Source organism: Rhododendron vialii, chromosome 6a (assembly GCF_030253575.1).
Source record: "Rhododendron vialii isolate Sample 1 chromosome 6a, ASM3025357v1".
In the NCBI taxonomy this organism is placed as follows: Eukaryota; Viridiplantae; Streptophyta; class Magnoliopsida; order Ericales; family Ericaceae; genus Rhododendron; species Rhododendron vialii.
Window position 1 is genome coordinate 37,361,677 of NC_080562.1, and position 20,984 is coordinate 37,382,660.

At 37.2% G+C, this 20,984-nt stretch overlaps 3 protein-coding genes across 8 annotated transcripts; all 3 read left to right on the forward strand.

The window, feature by feature from the left end:
- The first annotated feature begins 1,495 nt into the window (after positions 1-1,495).
- LOC131331497 (uncharacterized) lies at positions 1,496-6,103 on the forward strand. Its single transcript, XM_058365478.1, has 7 exons — positions 1,496-1,689; positions 3,277-3,650; positions 4,058-4,285; positions 4,370-4,724; positions 4,985-5,109; positions 5,301-5,436; positions 5,547-6,103. Exons 2-7 carry the CDS (start codon positions 3,307-3,309, stop codon positions 5,784-5,786), a joined length of 1,428 nt encoding a protein of 475 aa, XP_058221461.1. The 5' UTR covers positions 1,496-1,689; positions 3,277-3,306; the 3' UTR covers positions 5,787-6,103.
- A 2,328-nt stretch (positions 6,104-8,431) lies between these two features.
- LOC131331498 (protein GRAVITROPIC IN THE LIGHT 1-like) lies at positions 8,432-13,240 on the forward strand. 6 transcript variants are annotated; one of them, XM_058365481.1, is made up of 3 exons: positions 8,432-8,765; positions 9,027-9,074; positions 11,423-13,240. In XM_058365481.1, the coding sequence occupies exon 3, from the start codon at positions 11,423-11,425 to the stop codon at positions 12,755-12,757; it is 1,335 nt and encodes a 444-aa protein (XP_058221464.1). In that variant the 5' UTR covers positions 8,432-8,765; positions 9,027-9,074; the 3' UTR covers positions 12,758-13,240. The 6 variants fall into 6 exon arrangements, with proteins under 6 accessions (XP_058221464.1, XP_058221462.1, XP_058221466.1 ...); XM_058365483.1 differs by having other exon boundaries at positions 8,498-8,765; positions 8,980-9,074; XM_058365482.1 differs by having other exon boundaries at positions 8,498-8,761; positions 8,980-9,074.
- Positions 13,241-16,140: 2,900 nt separating this feature from the next.
- LOC131331500 (G-type lectin S-receptor-like serine/threonine-protein kinase SD2-5) lies at positions 16,141-18,808 on the forward strand. The gene has a single exon (XM_058365485.1). It carries the CDS (start codon positions 16,235-16,237, stop codon positions 18,698-18,700), a length of 2,466 nt encoding a protein of 821 aa, XP_058221468.1. The 5' UTR covers positions 16,141-16,234; the 3' UTR covers positions 18,701-18,808.
- The last annotated feature ends 2,176 nt before the right edge of the window (positions 18,809-20,984 follow it).

Sequence of the window (20,984 nt, forward strand, 5' to 3'; positions counted from 1 at the left end):
ATATACATTAATCCACCTCAGCCATCAATAGTCATCTCCCCTCCCTATTGATTTTCCGCTTAACAAATAAAAAAGGCTTTCAAACTTCTCCTCCCGTTTATGCTTTCTCTCTTAATAGATCTTCTACAATTAATGTGAAATTGTAAATAGATGAAATATACCATTAACATAATTTATTACTCCCTCCGTCCCAAAAGGGATGACAATTTTTGAAACTCGTGTCATTTTTCATCGCTTATATCTTTCAATCTATAATATTTTTCATGAGTTTGAAAACTTTGTATAATAGAACTAATCAAGAACTATCAAACAAGATCCATATTGCATATATTTTGAGATCCATATTGAAAGATATAAGTAATTGAAATTGACACAAATATCAAAAATTGACATCCAATTTGGGACGAAAGGAGTAATGTTTTTGTGCATAACAAGAATACTGCGCTTGTATGCAATTATTGCGGAGTTGGGACACTAACCAAAGGTGCAGCTACATATAGTTAAGTGGATTTATTTAAGCACACTGACTTCTACATTAATTCATTTATCTAATCAAAATTTTACTATATTTTATAAACTGGACCCCATAAAACCACTCCACTAAATTTTTTAATTTGTTCTCCTTTTTAGCACTAGAATTTGGCTAACCATTAGTCAAACAGCATATGAATAATACTCCCTAAATGCTAAAGAAGTTAGAATCTTCAATAGCAATCTCATGTGCAAGTAGTAACAAATATTCTGTTCAATCATTTTAAAATTACAAAACACTTTGAACAAAATAAATGCAAAACACACTAATGTGAATGCTTGTGTGAATGTGTTTTACTTTTGTTTTTGAATTTTCCTGTTCAGCAGCGAGTTTAGGTGGTGTTTCACTTTTGAAAAAAATTACTTTTTGAAAAAAGAAGGTAATTTCAAACTCAAATATAATGGAAATGTAAAAAAATTTAAATTTTTTTTACACCATTTAAAAGATCTTAATGAGATCTATCAAACAAAATTCATATTAGTAGGAAAATTATTTACATAAACACATAATTTTTGAACTTAAAATTATTATTATTTTTCAAAAAATTACTTTTTGGAAAAAGTGTGCAACACCCCCTTGCTCTTTTATTCATACCATTCGAAATTTAGTAGTGTATGAAATGATGACGTTTTGAAAGGTAATAGAAACGCAATAACAATGTTTCCAAAAAAACTTGAGATTTTCAAAGAAAAATGATTTTGACACTTTAATTTTTAATTTTTTATAATAATGCTCTAAAATTTATTTTTTAATATATTTTATTGTGTATAATTTTTACACTAAAATATAAAATATAAAATATTATTATAATAAAGTAGAGTGTCAAAATCATTTTCTATCTAAGCGACCATTTGTTTGAGTAATGAATGCATTTCCCTTGACAGCACCGTTTTCACACGTGTCAAATAACCATTGGCACCGCCTACGTAAAAAACACAAAAACTAACCATTTGGCAGCCAAACAACGCCACGTCCGAAACCTCTTCGTAACGCCAATCTCTCTCCTGCCTGCGACCTCCTCCCTATTTGATCTGTCTCTCTCTCTCTCTCTCTCTCTCTCTCTCTCATCAGATCGAAAACTCTGAAACACATTTCCGAACGATCAGGTTTCCACAAAACCAGACTCTCCGGGGGTCCGCCTACTCCGGTATCGAAAGGTTATTCTTGCTTCTGGTCTCTCTTCTTCTTCAATTCGACTCCTTTGTTTTGCTTAATTTGAAGAAGGAGAGAAAGGAAAATAATGTATTGAGAGCAATAGATTTGTCGTTAATTTTTTTCCCCTAAATGTGTTCAATTACTCTTTGCTGATTTTATAGGGCTTGAAAGATCACACGGATCTGTGATCTGCTTTATACATGCATGCAGAATTGTTGACGGTGATTTTGATTTTTGGTGATTGATTAGGTCATGCGCGTTTTTAGTTTGGTGTGATGTGATGGAATCGTGATTATTTGATTTGACAAACCTGTTAGGAACATAGCATTGAGTAATCTGGAACAGATCCAACCAACCGCAACCTTAGGTCGCGTGGCCGCACAGTAAACAAATGCGAGAAAGTAAACAAACATTTCACATGATTACGTGCTTCACCCAATTTAGGCTGCGTCCATGGTAGCTGGTGTATAGGTTTTTTTTTTTTGACAGATTATGTTTTAAAAATTTTATGCGACCCAATGGTCGAAAATGCACTGGTCCAGAGGTACAAAGAATTTCGGTATAGATGATTTGATTCCCTCTAATTGGGTAAAGGTCCATACTAGAACAGAGGCATTCACTGGTGTATAGGTAGATTAAGTTTTTGGAAATGCAAAACGTGCCCTTGTAAAAATTTGTCTTCAGGACACAAGTTACGCAATGCCCTGACGAAATGCACGTTTGGGGCAAGGGGCACTGCTACGGGACCTATCAGGCTCCAAACTACTTAACTAATACGATAATGGATGGCTTCTTTTGTTTTTGACGTAGCGGAAAATACAGAGGCTAGATATCATTCTAGAAGATGAGATGATTACTTGAATCAATGAGTAACCCTTGAAATCCACAAGGAAAAGAGATAGAGGCTCTTGAATTAATATTGATTCAAAAGTTGATTTGCCCTTAGGCTTACAATCTTATTTATTCTAGCTAAAGGATAAGGATAGACCCAACTTTTGACCTTCCCAACACTACTCGTGGACTTTCCTACAAAGACCTTTAGACTCTCAATACAAAGAACTTAAATTAAATGGTGTAGTTTTTTCTCCTGTCTAAATCTCTCTCCTTCTCTAGCACTAGACTGAGTTCCCGTCAGCAACCAGGAGAGAAAATGAGTCATGTAACTGACTGTTTTTGATAGACTACATAAGTACACTTCTCACGAATCCTTCCATCCCCACGAAGAGACTCCAAAAGTAACCAGCGCTCAATCAAAAGAAATAGAAATCAACTATTTGCTTAACTTGCCATTCAGTTTTTTGTTTTCGATGTGATGTTGATTATTGTTACCACTTGGTTTCGCGGATACAATTATACATGTCATACAGTTGAGTTGTCTGAACTTTATTTGTAAAATACTGGTTTGTTACCCTCTAATATAATAGAAGATATCAACATAATTTGTATTTTTCCCTTATAATGCTTTTATAAAGATGTTGGAAGAATTTAGCACAAAATTAATGTATTCAATTTCCCCGCTATAATTGATGCAATTTTGATAGTATGCACTTGATTGTTGATTCCAACGCTCGCATGAATCCATGATGCAGGATTGGATACTTTAGTTTGTGCAAAACAACATGGGAGGTGGGTTTAGGGTGCTTCATCTAGTCCGACCATTCCTTTCCTTTTTGCCTGAAGTTCAGAGTGCTGACAGGAAGGTTCCATTCAGAGAGAAGGTTATATACACTGTGATCTCTCTCTTCATTTTTCTGGTATGCAGTCAACTCCCTCTGTATGGCATACACTCTACCACAGGTGCAGATCCATTTTATTGGATGCGTGTTATTCTTGCCTCGAATCGTGGGACTGTCATGGAGCTTGGTATCACTCCCATTGTGACATCTGGACTAGTTATGCAACTCTTGGCTGGATCCAAGATCATTGAAGTGGACAATAATGTACGGGAGGATCGTGCCCTCTTGTAAGTATTTGATGAGTCTCAACTCTTTAAGCTATATGGTCTGATAAAACGAATACCTTATGTAAGTGATCCACATGTGCTGCATAGTCTCTGCCTGGTTTGGTCCTTTCTGCTGTCTTTGCTCCAAACCTTGGTATCTATGAGCCGTGGCGCCGTGCAACACAATTTACGCAACCCTTACGAAATTAGGTGGAAGAACCAATTCTTGGCTTTCCAATGCGTCATAATAGTTTAGCCTTTTTGTATTGCACTGTGCATGCAGACACATATGCTCATGCTTTGATTTTGCTTGAAAAGTGTCATGGTTCTTTTATGTAGTGAGATGGTTTCTCCCCTTCTTTAACTGCAAAATATGTCTGCAGCTTGTATCGTTACTTTTATTCATGACGACTCATTTCATCTTTCAGAAATGGTGCACAGAAGTTACTGGGCATTTTGATTGCCGTTGGTGAGGCAGTTGCATATGTTCTCTCTGGGATGTATGGAAGTGTTAACCAACTTGGAGTTGGAAATGCCATTCTTATTATCCTCCAACTCTGCTTTGCTGGTATTATTGTGATATGTTTGGATGAACTTCTTCAAAAAGGTTATGGTCTGGGCTCGGGAATATCCCTTTTCATAGCAACCAACATCTGGTGAGCTACTATACTTTCTTGGGTTTTAATAGATTTACAGCTTAAAATATTTGCTACCTAAGACTTTTTTGATTTTCTCTGTAGTGAGAGCATTATATGGAAAGCATTTAGTCCCACCACAATTAATAGTGGACGTGGAGCTGAATTTGAAGGTGCCATTATTGCTTTGTTCCACCTGCTAATTACTCGGACTGACAAGGTTCGTGCACTCCGAGAGGCATTTTACCGGCAGAACCTTCCGAACGTTACAAATTTGCTCGCTACTGTGTTGATCTTCCTTGTTGTTATCTACTTCCAAGGGTTCCGTGTGGTCTTGCCTGTGAGATCAAAGAATGCCCGTGGACAGCAAGGTTCATATCCGATAAAACTGTTCTACACCTCCAATATGCCCATCATTCTGCAGTCTGCCCTTGTCTCCAATCTTTACTTCATTTCCCAGGTACTACTATGGTTTTGGAGTCATTCTATGGTTTGCTGTTATAGTAAGATATTCTAACACGAGGTCAAAGATTCAAACAAATCCTTAGCCCCCCCCCAACCCCCCCCCCCAAAAAAAAAAAAACGATTCAAACAAACCCTTCAAAGCAACTTTACCAACAATTTTATTAAGTTGTAGCCACTGTTTGTCATAGATACGGTACAGTTTTGTATTTCAAAGAGGTAGATACTGATGCCCTTTATATTTCGGTCTCTATGCAGTTGCTTTACAGGAGGTTCAGTGGAAATTTCATTGTCAACTTGCTGGGTAAGTGGCAGGAATCTGAATATTCTGGCCAATCTATCCCTGTTGGCGGTCTTGTGTATTATATAACTGCTCCATCAAGGTATAGATGATCTCTCTCTCTCTCTCTCTCTCACACACACACACACACACACACACAAACACACACACACACACACACTCACCAACACACCCACCCACCCACCCACACAATACTCACACAGCCTGCATTCCTTAAAGTAGTTTTAGTTCCTCTTCCCCACCATAAAACTAATGTTAATTGCTGATTTGCAGCTTGGCCGACATGGCAGCCAATCCTTTCCATGCGCTATTTTACATCGTGTTCATGTTGTCAGCCTGTGCTCTGTTCTCAAAAACTTGGATTGAAGTATCTGGTTCCTCTGCTAGAGACGTGGCTAAGCAGCTCAAGGTATAGGCCTTAATGTGACTTCTGTTATCCTATTTATCTGATCAGAGTGCGTTGATTTTCTTCACAGTTATTCACCCTGCTGGTTTTGGGTTTTCCCTATTGATTCTCAGGAACAACAAATGGTGATGCCTGGCCACCGAGAATCAAATCTACAAAAGGAACTGAACCGCTACATTCCCACTGCAGCAGCATTTGGGGGCGTGTGTATCGGTGCACTCACAGTTTTGGCCGATTTTATGGGAGCAATTGGTTCAGGGACTGGGATTCTGCTAGCAGTCACAATCATATATCAGTACTTTGAAACGTTCGAAAAGGAGAAAGCCAGTGAGCTTGGTTTCTTTGGCTTCTAAGCTTTTATAGATTTTTGAACAATGGTTGGCTACTGCGACAGGCTGCCGGCAGTTTTGGTGAGCTGAGAGATGCAAGTAGATTTTCAATTCGACAATACCGTTTTCAAACTTGAGCTTGTAGGTTAGTCTGTAGTCTGTCTCTAACCTTTTTTGAGAAAATATCGGCAGCTCTCTCACTAATCTTGTCTATGGTAGAGGTTGACACCACCCCTGAGAGAGAAGTGCTTTACCTAGAGCAATGCTTGTCAAAAAAAATTTGCTTCTGTCCCTCGAGTTATCAATTGGATTTTATAAATTCCAAGAGTTCCTAGAGTTCAGTATTGAGGTCTGCATGATGATTCCAATTATCTCCTTTGACTCCTTTGCTTGTATTACGGATTTGCAGAGCGAAAAAAACCATTAAAGAACGAAGAAATTTTTATCAGTTTTGGGATTGTGCCATGATTCCATTTCAGCAACCTGAACAATTTCTTTCTGTAGACAAATGGATAGAGGTTTGGTGCGGCATAAATTGAGTCGAAACTGGAAACTTAATTAGAGGAGGATGAATGTGTAAAATGAAAACTTCAAGCACCAACGTGAAAATGTGATGAAAGATAAGGGGCAAAGTTTTCTGGAGTTTCTATCCACGTTACGTCACATGTAAGTGAAGCTCTTATCTTGAATGGAGAAAGATGATTTGTCCTTTTGAGGCAAGGGAAATTGATTTTACCATTTCAAAAATTGATGAAATTGATGGAGGGGTTTTAAAACGACGTCGTTTTATGTATCAATATAATTCAGTTTTAAAACTCCTCCATCAATTTTTAAAGTGTCAAAATCACAATCCTTAAGGTAATTAGAAAAAGAAATTCTCTAATTAGTTGGATTAGTTTAATTGGTCAGTCTTTTACATATTGGTAGGGGAAAGGGCAGGGGTCATGACAAAGGTCAATTACTATTTCTTTTGCTGAATAAGGATTATTTATTTTGTTATTTTGTTCTATTAATGTGCTATCAGTTAGATTTAATCTAATTTTAAGTTTATGTCTTATTTGAAATAATAAAAATATTGATAATTTTTTATGGCTTGTAATAAAAATAAGATTCTCCAATCAAATGCTTCTGAATATTAGTAGTATCAGTTTGACTATGTGCTCAGATATGTGTGCACATTGGGTTTCACACAAATAATTTGAGCCATTTATTAAATTTAAAATATTTTTTCAAGTGTCTTTCATTATAAGTTAATTGGATAACCGTAAGAGTTTGATCCAATCTCCTAACTTTGTTTTCAAATTTCTTTACAGGTCAGCTCAGTGACTGCAAGAGTTTGACCAAATCTTTTAATTTTTTATTCAAATTTTATTTACAAGATCACTTAGTGCCAATTTGGCTTTAAAAGTCAAATAGTGATTTATTTTTATTCAAAAAAATTTAGCATTTGTTAGTTTTGCGTCAAACTTTTGTAACTTATTGATTCATATGGACGAGAGAATTGGAAAAGTAAAATTTTTGATCGAAACTCATAATTTTTTAAAAAGACACAAATAAGTAAAATAAGTTGACTTATTTTTGTTTTTCTTTAAAAAATTATGAGTTTCGATCAATTTTTTTTATTTTTTCGACTCCCCTCGTCGAGATAAATCAATAAATCACAAAAATTTGGCGCAAAATAAACAAATCCAAAAAAAAAATTACTTAATTTTTCAATTCAAATCTACTTTTAAAAAAATATTTTAAATTTAATAAACAATTCAAATCGTTTTTATGAGACCTGTACCCACAAAGTGTGCATATGAAATCTGTACCCACAGACTTCCGTATCAATAGTATTCTGTGGTGTGGGTAGCTCTGCGCAATTGGAACAGGAGCACTGAATAATTTTTCACTAAACAGGGACAGTGTAATTTTTTCTTCATCCGTTCCGTTTTTGTTGACCGGCCCTGGATTTGTCAATTCACATCACATCAGGCCCTTCTGTAAATGGACTAAATTAGCCCTGCTGACATTGACGTGCACATTAGCAAGTCCAGCGAACAAACACCTCAAATCTTCACTCTCCCTCCCTTCAAATGCTCTCACAGATTTTAAGTGCTCTAGCAGAGATAACAAATACTCCATCCTTTCTAATTTCCTTGTTATTTTTAGAGTTTGTGCCTCTTTTCAATTAATTATATTTTGTAATTTATAATATTTTAGGTGATTTCAAAAACATTGAATTATAGAATAAATCGAGATCTATCAAATAAGATCCAGATTAGATATAAAATTCATTACCACTTTAAAGATATCAATAGCTTTTTAATCCAGTTAGAATAGAACTGAGACAAGTAAATTGGGACGGAAGGAGTACCAAACTAATTAACCTGACCATCAAATCTTCATAATCTCTTCTTTTTTTTTTGGGTTTTATCTTGAATATTTTTAAAAATATTTAGGTAATATTAATTTTTTTTTTCGATCCCTCTTATTAAGGCAAATCAATAATCTACAAAAATTTATTACAAAATATACAAACGAAAAAAAATTGAATAAGAATGAAAAAAAAAAACCCCCAAAAAGTCAAAAAAACCCTGTGGAGGAACAAGGGCTTAGTCCGTAATAACGACACAAGTTGAGCGTCATAACAAAACGAAAAATGGACTATGCCCCTTTTGTCATCCCGATGTATGGTGTTCATTTATGGTTCCAGTGTGGACCGTTCCCCAATTTAGAGCTGGTTGTTTTCGTCTTTTTCCTCCTCCAGTCCCCCCTTCCATTTCCAACTTCTCTCTCTCTCTCTCTCTCTCTCTCTCTCTCTCTCTCAACGCTTCCCTTTTTCTCTCCTGAAAGCTAGTCCTGTCAATTTCCCTCCCATAAACAGCTCATGCCCTCTCAACCAAACACTGACAGCCCTAGTTTCCGCTCAACGAACCGTCATTGAAGAGTTCGATCGAGTGCTCTCAGCTCAGGTCAGAAGACGACGAATGTTTCAATGCCGGCGAGTTTCTAAGGTAGGTGAGTCAAGGTTTTTGTCAAAATGCATTTTTGCTAACTCTATGAAGCCCGGATTTTTTCCCATTAATTGAAAAGTCAGATTCCGTTGTTGGATTATTTTCTTTCCGAAAGTACGAAAAGCAAAAAAAAAAAGTCCTTTATTAATAGTACTATATATATTTTTGAATACCCAAATAATAGTACTGTTCGATTTTCTAATGTCTGACGGTGTTAGGGTTCTTTTAAAGCTCTGGTCTGTGGTTTGCTCTCTCCATTTTGCAGGTTTCTCTCACTCGGTTTTCGGCGTAGAAATAGCTCTCTCGTTGCGAGGTAATCTTCTTGACCAGTTTGTGATAGTAGTTTCAAAGAGTTTTTTTTTGGTTTTGTTTTGTTTGCCTTTTGGAATCGTTCAAATAATCAAAATGTAGACTAGTTGTAAAAGTTTTTGGCGGAAGATCGAAATTTTCAGCCTTTTTGTACAATTTTATTGATTTTTTTTTTTTAAAGTTTTGTCTAGATTGTTCTATTATTTTACTCGATATGTTTTTACTTGAAGTTGAAAGAGTTCACTGTACATTCTTTATACAGAAAGTCTTTTAACACAGATTTTATGCACCGCAGTTGGGCCCATCCTAGTCTCACAATAAACGATCCGAACGATCCGAGCCGTCCATTACATTTAAAACTTTTTTTTTGAGTCGCCCCACGACAAATCAGCTCAATCAAATCAAATAACCGTAAGTGTTTGGAACAGCGTTCCTACCCGTTGAATTGGATCCAACTGCTGCGAACGCTTGGGGCCCGCGCGATATTCGTAGTTTAATGTTTCCGTCCACTTGATGACAAATCCCGCCGTGTAAAAATGGCCACATGGGGTTACCCAGAAAACCCAAACATGCAATTGAGACCACGGGTATATAATTGTGTTTTTGGACCATCAACTTATCGGTATGAGTGGAATGGACCCAAGGGAATCCAATGGTACTTTTGAATACTTCTAAAAAGACCGCGCAGTAAAAATTTGTCCGTTATCATCGATTTACAGGTCTACGCTTGCTTTTTTCTGGCTGAGCTACGTACATGTTTCGTCCCCTCCAGTTTGGTGGCAGGGCGAAGTGAAATAATTTCGCAGAACGTATCCCGTGAGGCCGTGACCCGTGTAGAAAAGACTCCGTCTATGAGCCAGATATTAGTTTAATTGGACATGGATATGAACAAAATCGTATCAACGGACCAAAAAGTAGACTGGACAAATATTTTTTTAAGTCTTGAACCGCATTTACTATTTCTTCAGATGTGATTTCTTTATGTGGCTATGATGTCCGAATGAGGTGGTTTTCGGAGTGGATAAACTTTTGTCACTGGGCATTGGACATGGATGGTTTGAATGATTTTTATGGGTTTCGAATGGATCCGCAACAGTCCAAAATTGGACCAAATTGAAGGAGATTTAACTGGATTAGAGCTCAGTCCCAAGTTTCTCATCCCTCCGGCACAAAATGGTGTTATTTAACATCCCTTTAATAGTACTTCTTACTCGGCCTACAACAAAATTGTTCTTCTCCTAGATATCCAGACAAGAATGGATGGATGTGGTACAATGGCTTGATCTAGCCCACAGCTTCTTTTTGTAGATGGGAACTCTCTTCTCTAAGTTCTATTTAGGCTCCAAGTTATTTTTGGGTGGGATGATCTAGTTTAAGTGTGACTTCGTTGTAGTGCCCATCGCTCAATAGTCTATCAACTAGAAGTTAGCTCTTAAGTGATTTATGAGGTGTTTGCCATCTTTTGGTTTCGTTCGTGTCTTCGCAATTTCTATCTTGCTCTCGGTGATTTATGAGGTGTTTGTCGCATGACATGCAGCTTGTTTGGGTTGATTGTCGCGACTTAAGTAGTGTGACATTATGATCTTTGGCGGGGGAATTATGCTAGTTTATTTAGCATAGTTCCCGCTTTTTTGATTTATGGCGAAAAAACATCATAAAAGAAAAAAAAGAGAGAGTAAAGGTTGATTTTTGAGAAGCTATGATTCGATTTGTTTTTTACTAACTTTTACTATTTATAGTAATTTTTTCCCTGTAAAATCCGGTCATGGAAACAGCCAAATCGAAGCTGATTATTTTAGATTTTAAAGTCATTCTCAGAATCAAACCCAATCAATTAACATACGTGGGGGTAGATTTTTCTGAAATTGGGTGAAGGGTGCATATAATAATAGTACACACTAGTGCAGCCTTGTCTTCTTGCAAACCAACGCATCTCTATTTACTACAGTATTGTTTTTTGATTATGAACTTTATACGCGTCTAATCTTTTGAGTGTATCCTTGAATCTTTGATCAATAAGTCTTTCACTCTGTTCATGATCTTCTTCTTCTGCTCATCCCTTGCTTTTCTTTTAAAATCCCCTTTTTTAGGCACTTCCAAAGGCCAGCAAATTGGGAACCCACAAAGCCAAAAACAAAAGGAAGTTCTGTTTGCCTTTCATGGCCTCGATAAGAGTTAAAGCAATCTGCTTTTTTCCTTTTGTAGGAACACGCTCATCATTGTCTTAGTCACCACTCATCACCACATTAATCCCTTTATTCTTGAACTTATTGATATCTGCTATAACTTGAGCTATTTCTGATCAATCTCCCCCTCTTAACATATCATCATTTTTGAATCTTTTGCTTTCAGATGGAAACAGTTGATCGGACTACTAAGAGCCGTTTGGCGCGGACTTTTGCCAAGGTTTTGCACATTCGACAAGCAACCGGTGTTGCTCCGGCCGATGAAATTCACAGGAAGACTACGTTTCGAGAAAAGTTCAAACATGATGTCTTTGATGCCGATGATGTTGATGACAAGCTCCGGCACAAAATTGCCAAAGAAGCTTTTCTGTCGAAGCTGTTTGCTACCATTTCAACAGTTAAAGCAGCATATTCCCAGTTGCAGTTTGCTCAATCTCCTTACGATGCTGATGGGATTCAAGCTGCTGATCAGATAGTGATATCAGAGCTGAAGAATTTGTCCGAGTTAAAGCAATGCTATTTGAAGAAACAGTTTGATGAGTTGTCTCCTGAGAAAACACAGCTGTTGGCTGAAATCCAGGAGCAAAAGAGTCTTATCAAGACATATGAAGTTTTTGGGAAAAAGCTGGATTCTGAGCTTAAGCTCAAGAATTCTGAAATTACATTTCTGAAAGAGAAATTGGAGGAAGCCAACAGGGAGAACAAGGGAATTGAGAACAGATTGAACTCAAGTGGGTTGTTGTCTGTTGGTGATAATCTTCACCTCTCAGGCTTGAGTCCCAACCATTTCATTTCATTTCTTCGACAAACCACGAAATCCATCCAGAATTTCATTCGGTTGATGGTCAATGAGATGGAATTAGCCGGGTGGGATTTAGATGCCGCTGTTGGAGCAATTGAACCGGGTGTTTGTTTCTCGAATCCAGACCACATTTGTTTTGCATTCGAGTCCTTTGTTTGCCGCGAAATGTTTGATGGTTTCAATAACCCGAACTTCTCTCTTTGGAACGAGTCTTTGCCGGAGCAGCCAAAGAGCCATCGATTTTTCTTTGAAAGATTCAAGCAAGTGAAATCCATGAAAACTAGGGAAATCCTTGTTCAGAACCCAAAATCAGCATTTTCAAGGTTTTGCTCTACCAAGTACCTGAAACTCGTTCATCCCAAAATGGAAACGTCTCTGTTTGGCAACCTGAATCAGCGAAAATTAGTGAAATCAGGTGACAACCCCGAGACTACTTTCTTTGCCACGTTTTCTGAAATGGCAAAACGGGTTTGGCTCCTGCATTGTTTGGCATTTTCATTTGAGCCTGAAGCGTCGATCTTTCAAGCCGGGAAGGGGTCTCGATTTTCGGAAGTTTACATGGAAAGTGCGTGCGAAGAAGCTTTCTTTTCTCCTGAGGGCTCTACAGAAACTGACCCGCCGGTGGCATTCACGGTGGTTCCAGGGTTCAAGATTGGTAAAACTGTGATACAGTGTCAGGTGTACCTCTCTTCCTCTTAGTCATTAAAGCTACTTAAGATCCAGAAATTATTCACTGGTCTGAACCGATGGTCCCGCGCTTCTCCACAGCCACACAATAGGTGGATAGGTCCAGCAGCATTGTGTGGCACCGAGGAGCCAAGTACCATTGGCCGCGCGCACCGGTTAATTTTACCGGATGATCGGCCATCACCCGGGTAGGAATCGTTGCCGAAAGGCTCGCAACAATCATGGGTTGAACTGGACTCCACTGTCTCTGTAGTTTTTAGGTAATTATTATGGAATAGAAAGATGGGTTGCCTGAGTCTGTCATGTGGTTTCCACATTTTCGCCTGGGCTTTTTGGTCTCTGTTTTGTGGCTATTTTTTTCAAGAAAGAAAGCTTGTGGACTGTTTGTTGGGAGCAATCTCTGAAATTTTGTTGATAATATCAGGGAAGTGACGGTTCAGATGTATTATATTTATCTATTTCATATCATATATGTAAAAATGTCTCTATTTGCTAGTGGATGAATGAATACGGTATAAAGTACTTGCACATTCATTTTTATGACCAAACAGTACAAAGAACCCGAAGGTCCGAACAACAAGTGAAACGAACCACAAAATTAAAAAAACTCGTCAAAATTAACAGCCGCAATGTTAGAGACCACCGATTTGCTCGTGGATGTGGTGGGAGGAAGTAAGAGAAATCAAATCGGCTGGTGGAGCCTACCTGCCTCTTCGTCCCACCGCATTATCCGTTAGGAGTATTAATTTTGACTGTTGCGCCTTTTGTACTATATGATTTGGTGGCCCCTCACTAAATCTGCCAACTGATTCGTGATCGTAGTTGTATGGATATTCATCCATTTTTAATTAATGGACATTGGAAGATCAGGAATTGGTGAAAGCTACAAATAATATAGACAAACTTGATAGGAGTGTTTAGAGTTTTTCAATAACCACATCGAAACCGTTGGATCATCTTTAAACATGAATTCGAATCGAAATCTCTGTTGATTTCCTCGGTAGTGTATGATAGGGACCGAATCAGGATCTTGAATTCAGAAGAGGCCCAGAAATCACTTGGAATCCGATCTTCGATAGCAAAGCTACGAAGAAAAGCGTTGGAGGGATGTCTCAGTAAATCAGCAAACGGCTTTGTTTGTCACGGACAGAGAGAACCTAGCCAAGTGAATACGAGACAAAAGTGAAGGAAATGGGCCATCAAAAAAGCCCAAGTGTGATCAGAGAAGAGGAGACTAAGGGTATCCACGATGCTATAATTAAAAATTGATAACTAAAAGTTATCACATCAGCTTTTGATTATTTATTTAAGAGATCGCTAAGGTTAGTAATGTAGATGTCTATATAATCAAAATTGGATAATTAAAATTTGTCACATCATCTTTTTAAACTATAAAAAATTAAAATTTTTGAACAGTAGAAAATAGTTTTTCTAAAAATAATTTTGAAATTAATAAAAATTATTTACTAGAAATAGAAAATATTTTTTGAAACTTTTTTTTAGAATTTTTTTTAAAAAAACTGTTTTTAAAAAAAAAATTGTAAAATATTTTTTTTTTCAAAAATATTGTTTGAAAAGAAAGAGAGAGAGAGGAAACGGGAAGAGGAATAGAACATTTTTGTATAATGATTGGTGTATTTGATTGAGAATATGTATGGTCTATTAAATTTTGTTATTGTCAAAAGATTGCTGATTTTGGTTATTCAAAGCTCAAAATTTGATTATTTATAAGGAGGTTGTTAAGTTTAATTATAGTATTGTGAGTCATATTTTGCACCAACATTGTTAACTTTAAAAACTTTTTACTTTTGATTATAGCATTGTGGATATTTAATGCTTAAATTTTCTCTTTCTTTGTTTGGTTGGAGAGAAAATATGAGAGAAAACGACGAAATTAATTAATTATTAAGGCCCAATTCCAAAAACATTCTTAAAAAATAAGCAGTTTATTTCACATTTTCAAACTCAAAAATAAAATAAATGAAAAATAATTTTTCAATTTTTTTTTGCATCATATAAAAGATCTCATCGAGATCTTCCAAACAAGATCCATATTACATTTTTTAGATTTCAATAAGCTCATAATTTTTTAGCTTGAAATTGCCTTCTTAAAAAATAAGGACTTTTTTTTGGTTCCGGAAGGGAGCCTAAGTACAGTGACAATTCTCTCATTTCCTGCAAGTTCCAAATAGAGCATTATGTCTTCAACATTCTTTTTTTTTTTTTTATAAGCAAAGAAAATTTATAAATCTTTGAAAAGGATTATAAATATTTAACTGTATATCGGCGAAAATGCCACCTGAGAACCAAATTCGAAGGAAGGTAAGAAATCAACCAAAAAACTAAAGCGAGAATCCACACCAAAAAATAACCTCTCAACACCTGGAACGAACATATTAAAATGCAAACACTGAAAGACAACTTGGGAAACACAAATTGCTTTCCGTCCCAATTTACTTATCTCAGTTCTATTCTAAGAGCATCCACAGTGATATAATCAAAACAAAAAAAGTTTATAAGATTAGCAACATTTGTTCAAAAAGAGCTCACATTGGAATAACCAAAGTTAGAAACATCTTAGCAACTCATTAAATTTTGGTCATTGGATAATCAAAACTACCAACTTTTTGCCAATAATCAAATCTAATTGTCTTCACATTTCCTCAATCAAGTATATCATCATTACACAAAAACCTTTTTTCTTCTATTTTCAACATGCTTATAACAAAAATACTTTTAAAAACAGTTTTTATTTTTTTTGCAAATACAGTTTTTTTTATTAAAACTGTTTTTCCCAAAAAAAATTTTATACAGTTTTATTTCAAAACTTTTTTTCAAAAACTATTCTTCTGGAAAAAAAAAACTTTTTCTATTCAAAAACAGTTTTTTTTTTTTTTTTTTTACTTTTTTCCCAAAAATTGTTTTTTTTAATCAAAGTTTACAAAAAAATATTTTCTCTTTTTCTAATAACCTATTTTTATTAGTTTCAAAATTATTTTTAAAAAATTGTTTTCTATGCTACAATTTCTTGATTTTTATAAGTTAAAAAGGTGATGTTGCAAGTTTTGATTATTCAATTTTGATTGTACCATTGTGGACCTCTACATTGCTAACCTTAGCAACCCCGTAAATAGATAATCAAAAGATGATGTGGCAACTTTTGATTATTCCACTGTAGATTTTCTAACTGAATAAAAAAATTAGTTATATCTTTAAATTGGTAATGAATTTTATATCTAATATGGATCTTGTTTGATAGATTTCGATTTGTTCTATAATACAATATTTTTAAAATCACCTAAAATATAATAAATTACAAGATATAATCAATTGAAAAGTGACACAAACTTTCAAAAGTGACAATTAAATTGGGACGGACGTATTACTCCACTAAAATTAGACATAAGTCAAACACACAGCACTTTGATAGCACTTGAAGGCGGCAAGCGCCGGACACAAAAACTTGCCAAAGCATCTAGTGCTCTACCCATGGCTACTGCTGGTCTGATGAAGAACTGGGTTCTCATCCTTTTGCTGATTCTTTTCCCACTCTTTTCCCACTTCCCTTGTGCTACAGATGCCTATTACGCCGACTTCTCGTCGGCCAATCCCACTGTTTCTTGGAAAAACACCCCCTCCAATGAAAAAGGAAGTGCGGATTTCAACGACGGCTCCACCTTGAGGCCAATCCTCCTAGTGTACGACATAACCAAGATTCATCCGCCTTTCGGTCTTGGGTTCTTCACGAACAAAACTTCGATTCCTTCTCCGGTACCAGATTCAGGTTTCTATCTAGTTGTCTTCATGATGACAGGAGTAAATGTAAGTGACAGCAACTCTGATGGGGAGTACCAGTTTAGTCCACGTATGCCGCCCCAAGTTCTGTGGTCTGCCAATGGAGACAGGCCGGTCGGAGAGAACGCGACTCTGGATTTCACAGCCGAAGGAGATTTGGTTTTGAGAGATGAATTTGGTAACCCTGTTTGGTCAACCAATACCAGTACCAATTATGTTGCTCGAATGGTGATCGATGCGAGCGGCAACTTTATGCTTCTGAATGGGAGCAACAGCGTGGTATGGCAGTCGTTTGATAACCCAACAGACACATGGCTCCCCAACCAGAAGATCTACAATGGTCAAAGGCTTACGGCTAGTAACTCGCCTTCGAATTTATCAACCGGTATATACTATTTATCTGTTGATAAAGACTATCGCATTGGAATGCGGGCTTTTCTCGATTCAAATCCCCCACAAGAATACGCAAAATTTCTTGCTCCAAATGCCACTATTGCGTTAGCGGGTCCTGCTTTGGGGAACGCAGACAATGCAGTCGTATTGACTACCACCTTTGCAGTTTTCCATTTCAATTTCACTGCATCACCAAATGATTTTCGGTTTATCGTCCTGGAACCAAATGGACATTTAGTTCTGTATCGCGTGGATACCTCTTACCAACACAGTTTTGCAGTCACGCCACGCAGTGACTTATTGGCCGTCCTTGATTCTCTTGGAGACTGCAGCTACCCAACAGTATGTGGGCATTGTGGTGTTTGCTCTAGTGGTGGGCAGTGTGCTTGTCCACAGGGCAACAATGGAACTTCAAACTACTTTTGGCCGTTTGAACAAGGTGTTGGATGTGCAGAAATTACCCCTCTTTCTTGTGAAGATGGTTCCAAGTACCATACATTCGTCGATCTCCCTAATGTTACGTACTTTGATTTTGTCCCCACTCTTTTGGCTACCTCTATAGATGAATGCAAAGAGGCATGTTTGAACAATTGCTCTTGCAAAGCTGCCTTGTTTCGGTATGATACAGATGGTTCATCTGGTAATTGTTCTTTGCAATCAGATGAGCTTTATTCTTTCATGCCCTCCACTGGAAATATTGGTTCCTACGCCTCTATCAAGGTTCAGAAAGTGCCCAGTCAAAAGAAACTTGCATCTCCGATATTGGTACTTCCTCTTGTTGGTGTCCTGCTAGTCGTTACTCTTATAGGTGGAATGTGCTACTGTTACAGAATTCTTAACACGGATATTGCTGAGGAAGAAACTGACGACCAAGTTACTGAATCATTGACTAAATTCTCTTTCGAAGAGTTGAAATCTTGCACGCAGAATTTCCAGATCAAGCTTGGCCAAGGAGGGTTTGGGGCTGTGTTTGAGGGGGTCTTAAATGATGGTACCAAAGTTGCAGTGAAACAATTGGATTCTATAGTCCAAGGAAGAAAAGAATTTTTGGCTGAGGTTAACACAATCGGCAAAGTTGAACATTTCCATTTGGTGAGGCTGATTGGGTACTGCGCCGAGAAATCAAATAGGCTTCTCGTGTATGAACACATGTTCAACGGGTCGTTAGATAATTGGATATTCAACCAAGACAAAGCAAGAACACTCGGCTGGAAAACTCGGCAGGAGATTATTTATGGTGTGGCTAAGGGACTTCAATATCTCCATGAGGAGTGTCATAAGAATATAATTCACTTTGATATCAAACCTCAAATTATCCTTCTTGATAGAGATTTCAAAGCCAAGATTTCTGATTTCGGCTTAGCAAGATTGATCGACAGGAACCAGAGCCTAGCGTTGACATCTTTGAAAGGAACAATAGGTTATATGGCTCCTGAAATGTATAGGAGATTACATATCTCAGTTAAAGCTGATATCTATAGCTTTGGGGTTGTTATCTTGGAAACTATCTGTGGGAGGAAGAATTTAGAAGAATCTCATGAATCTATGACTTTGGTTGACATTGTGCAAACGAAAGTAGAAGAGGATCAACTGTATGATCTCATCGGTGATCGAGACGAGGATATTTGGCACCACAAAGAAGAAGCAATAAAGACGATGAAGATCGCAATATGGTGTCTGCAAACCTATGATAGAAGGCCTCATATCTCAATGGTCGTGAAGGTGTTGGAGGGTTCAGCAGATATTGATTCTTCTGCACTTGGTTGAGGAGTGCATTATATTCCTAGTGCAGCCTTGTCTTATTGCAAACCAAGGCAAATCTATTTTCTACAGTATTATTTGTAGAATATAAACTCTAGAAGCGTCTATTCGATTAGTCTTTCATTCTGTTAATGATCTTCTTCTAAACTCTATAAGCGTCTATTCGATTAGTCTTTCATTCTGTTAATGATCTTCTTCTTCTTCTTCTTCTTCTGTTCATCCTTTGGTTTTCTATCAAAATCCGCTTTTTTGGGCTCTTTCAAGGGGAAGCAAATGAGAAACTCTCAAAACCCAGAACAAAATGTAATTCCATATTCCCTTTCATGGCCTCGGTGAGAGTTAAAGCTGCTGATCGGATGGTGGTATCAGAGTCGAAGAATTTGTCCGAGTAAAAGCAATGCTATTTGAAGAAACAGTTTGATGAGTCATCTCCTGAGGAAACACAGCTGTTGGCTGAAATCCAGGAGCAAAAGGGTCCTATCAAGACCTATGGTGTTTGGATTGTGTCTTCAAAGGAGCAGCCGGAGAGGCATGGTTTCTTCTTTGAAAGATTCAAGCAATTGAAATCCATCAAAACAAGAGAAATTCTTGTTCAGAACCCCGAATCAGCATTTGCAAGATTGCTGTTAAAAAAAAAAAAATTTGCATTTGCACGATTTCGCTCCGCTATAAGTACTCGAGACTAGTTCATTTCAGAATGGGAACATCTCTTTTCGGCAAATTGAATGAGAGAAAATTCTTGAAATCAGGTGACCACCCCGGGACTACGCTTTTTTTTTTTTTGCCACATTTGCTGAAATGGCAATGTGAGTTTGGCTCCTGCATTCCTTAAGCTACGAATGATCGAGAAATTATCCGGTGGTCTGAACCGATGGTCCCACGCTCCTCACAGCCACACGATAGGTGGTAGGTTCAACAACATTTTATGGCACTTAGGAGCCTAGGACCATTGGCCACGCCGGATAATTTTACCGGATGATCTGCCATCAAAATGGGAGGAATCGTTGTCGAAATATGGGCTCACAACAATCATGGGTTGAACTGGACTCCTCTGTCTCTATAGGTTTTAGGTAATCGTTACGGAATAGAAGAGCAATGCTATAAGGGTGCTATAAATACATTGTTAAAACATGACTATGTCCGGAATCGTTAAATGCATATGGATCCACATACATCTAACGGTTTCTGACACAGTTGTATCCAGAGTTGTGTTTTAAATGTGCGTTCCTCGACTTTTTGGGAATATAGAAAGATTGGTGTCTAAGTCTGTTGTGGGGTTTACACAGTTCAATCACCTGGGGTTTTGGTCTCTCTGTTTTGTTGCTATTTTTTTTTTCAAAAAAGAAAGCTTGTGGACTGACAGGATTGTTCGGTGGGAGCAATCTCTGAAATTTGATTTCATGTCCCCCAATTTTTTTTGATAATATAGTATTATCGATTAGAAATTGCAAGGCACGAAGCAACACGTTCTAAACATAGTTTAAGCGAATTATCCTTCTCTACTGTTGAGTATCCCGCCAATCAAGCCGAATCAAGTATTGGAGTGATTCACATTGTTCTCATAATGACCAAACATACCTGGTTAAATGTTTTTTCCGTTAATTTAAGTTCCAAAAACTCAGTGACACAAAAAAACTGATCTCTATTTCAAGACTCAATGTGTGTGTGTGCGTGAGAGAGAGAGAGAGGGGGCGGCAAGGCGATCAAGGCATCGAATTGTATAATCTATTTATTTTGAAACTGCTCCCATAGTGTATTGTCTACCTTCAATCATTTGCTCCAACTTGTCCAAACAACTTCTCTTCAACTTTCAAATGTGTAGAACAATGACATGGGTCTTTTTAACCTCTAAATGAATAGCGTTAAGCCGACACATGTAATTAAAATACTAATACTAGTTATAATATTACTATGAATACTTGACGATAATAATTCTAAGGAAATTGATTTTAGCGCTCCACTTTTGTATGCATGCGCTTCACTTTGTATATGAAGTTACTAGCAAATTCATGAACAAAGTGGAGCGCATGCGTACAAAAGCGGAGCGCTAAAATCAACATCCTAATTCTGATGATACTAAAACAGAATTCCAATAATTCCCATCTTTCTGTGATATCGACATGCGGCTAAAATATGGCATTATGAACAGGCTGGCGGAAAGAGCTTAATCCCTTTGCGTGTTGGATGAATAGAATAAAGTACTTGTTGATTCAACTTTGGAATGGTATGCACCAATTAGTGTCTGCCGACTGATCAAAAAAATTAGTATCTGCCGACTGATCAATCATCG

Bases quoted from the DNA above. Each gene is read 5' to 3' on its own strand.
- LOC131331497 (XM_058365478.1), top strand. From the start codon at position 3,307: ATGGGAGGTGGGTTTAGGGTGCTTCATCTAGTCCGACCATTCCTTTCC. The intron at 3,651-4,057 runs GTAAGTATTTGA...TTCATCTTTCAG, and splicing joins CGGGAGGATCGTGCCCTCTT to AAATGGTGCACAGAAGTTAC. The intron at 4,286-4,369 runs GTGAGCTACTAT...TTTTCTCTGTAG, and splicing joins TTCATAGCAACCAACATCTG to TGAGAGCATTATATGGAAAG.
- LOC131331498 (XM_058365479.1), top strand. From the start codon at position 8,735: ATGTTTCAATGCCGGCGAGTTTCTAAG. The intron at 8,762-11,422 runs GTAGGTGAGTCA...TTTTGCTTTCAG, and splicing joins AATGCCGGCGAGTTTCTAAG to ATGGAAACAGTTGATCGGAC.
- LOC131331500 (XM_058365485.1), top strand. From the start codon at position 16,235: ATGGCTACTGCTGGTCTGATGAAGAACTGGGTTCTCATCCTTTTGCTG.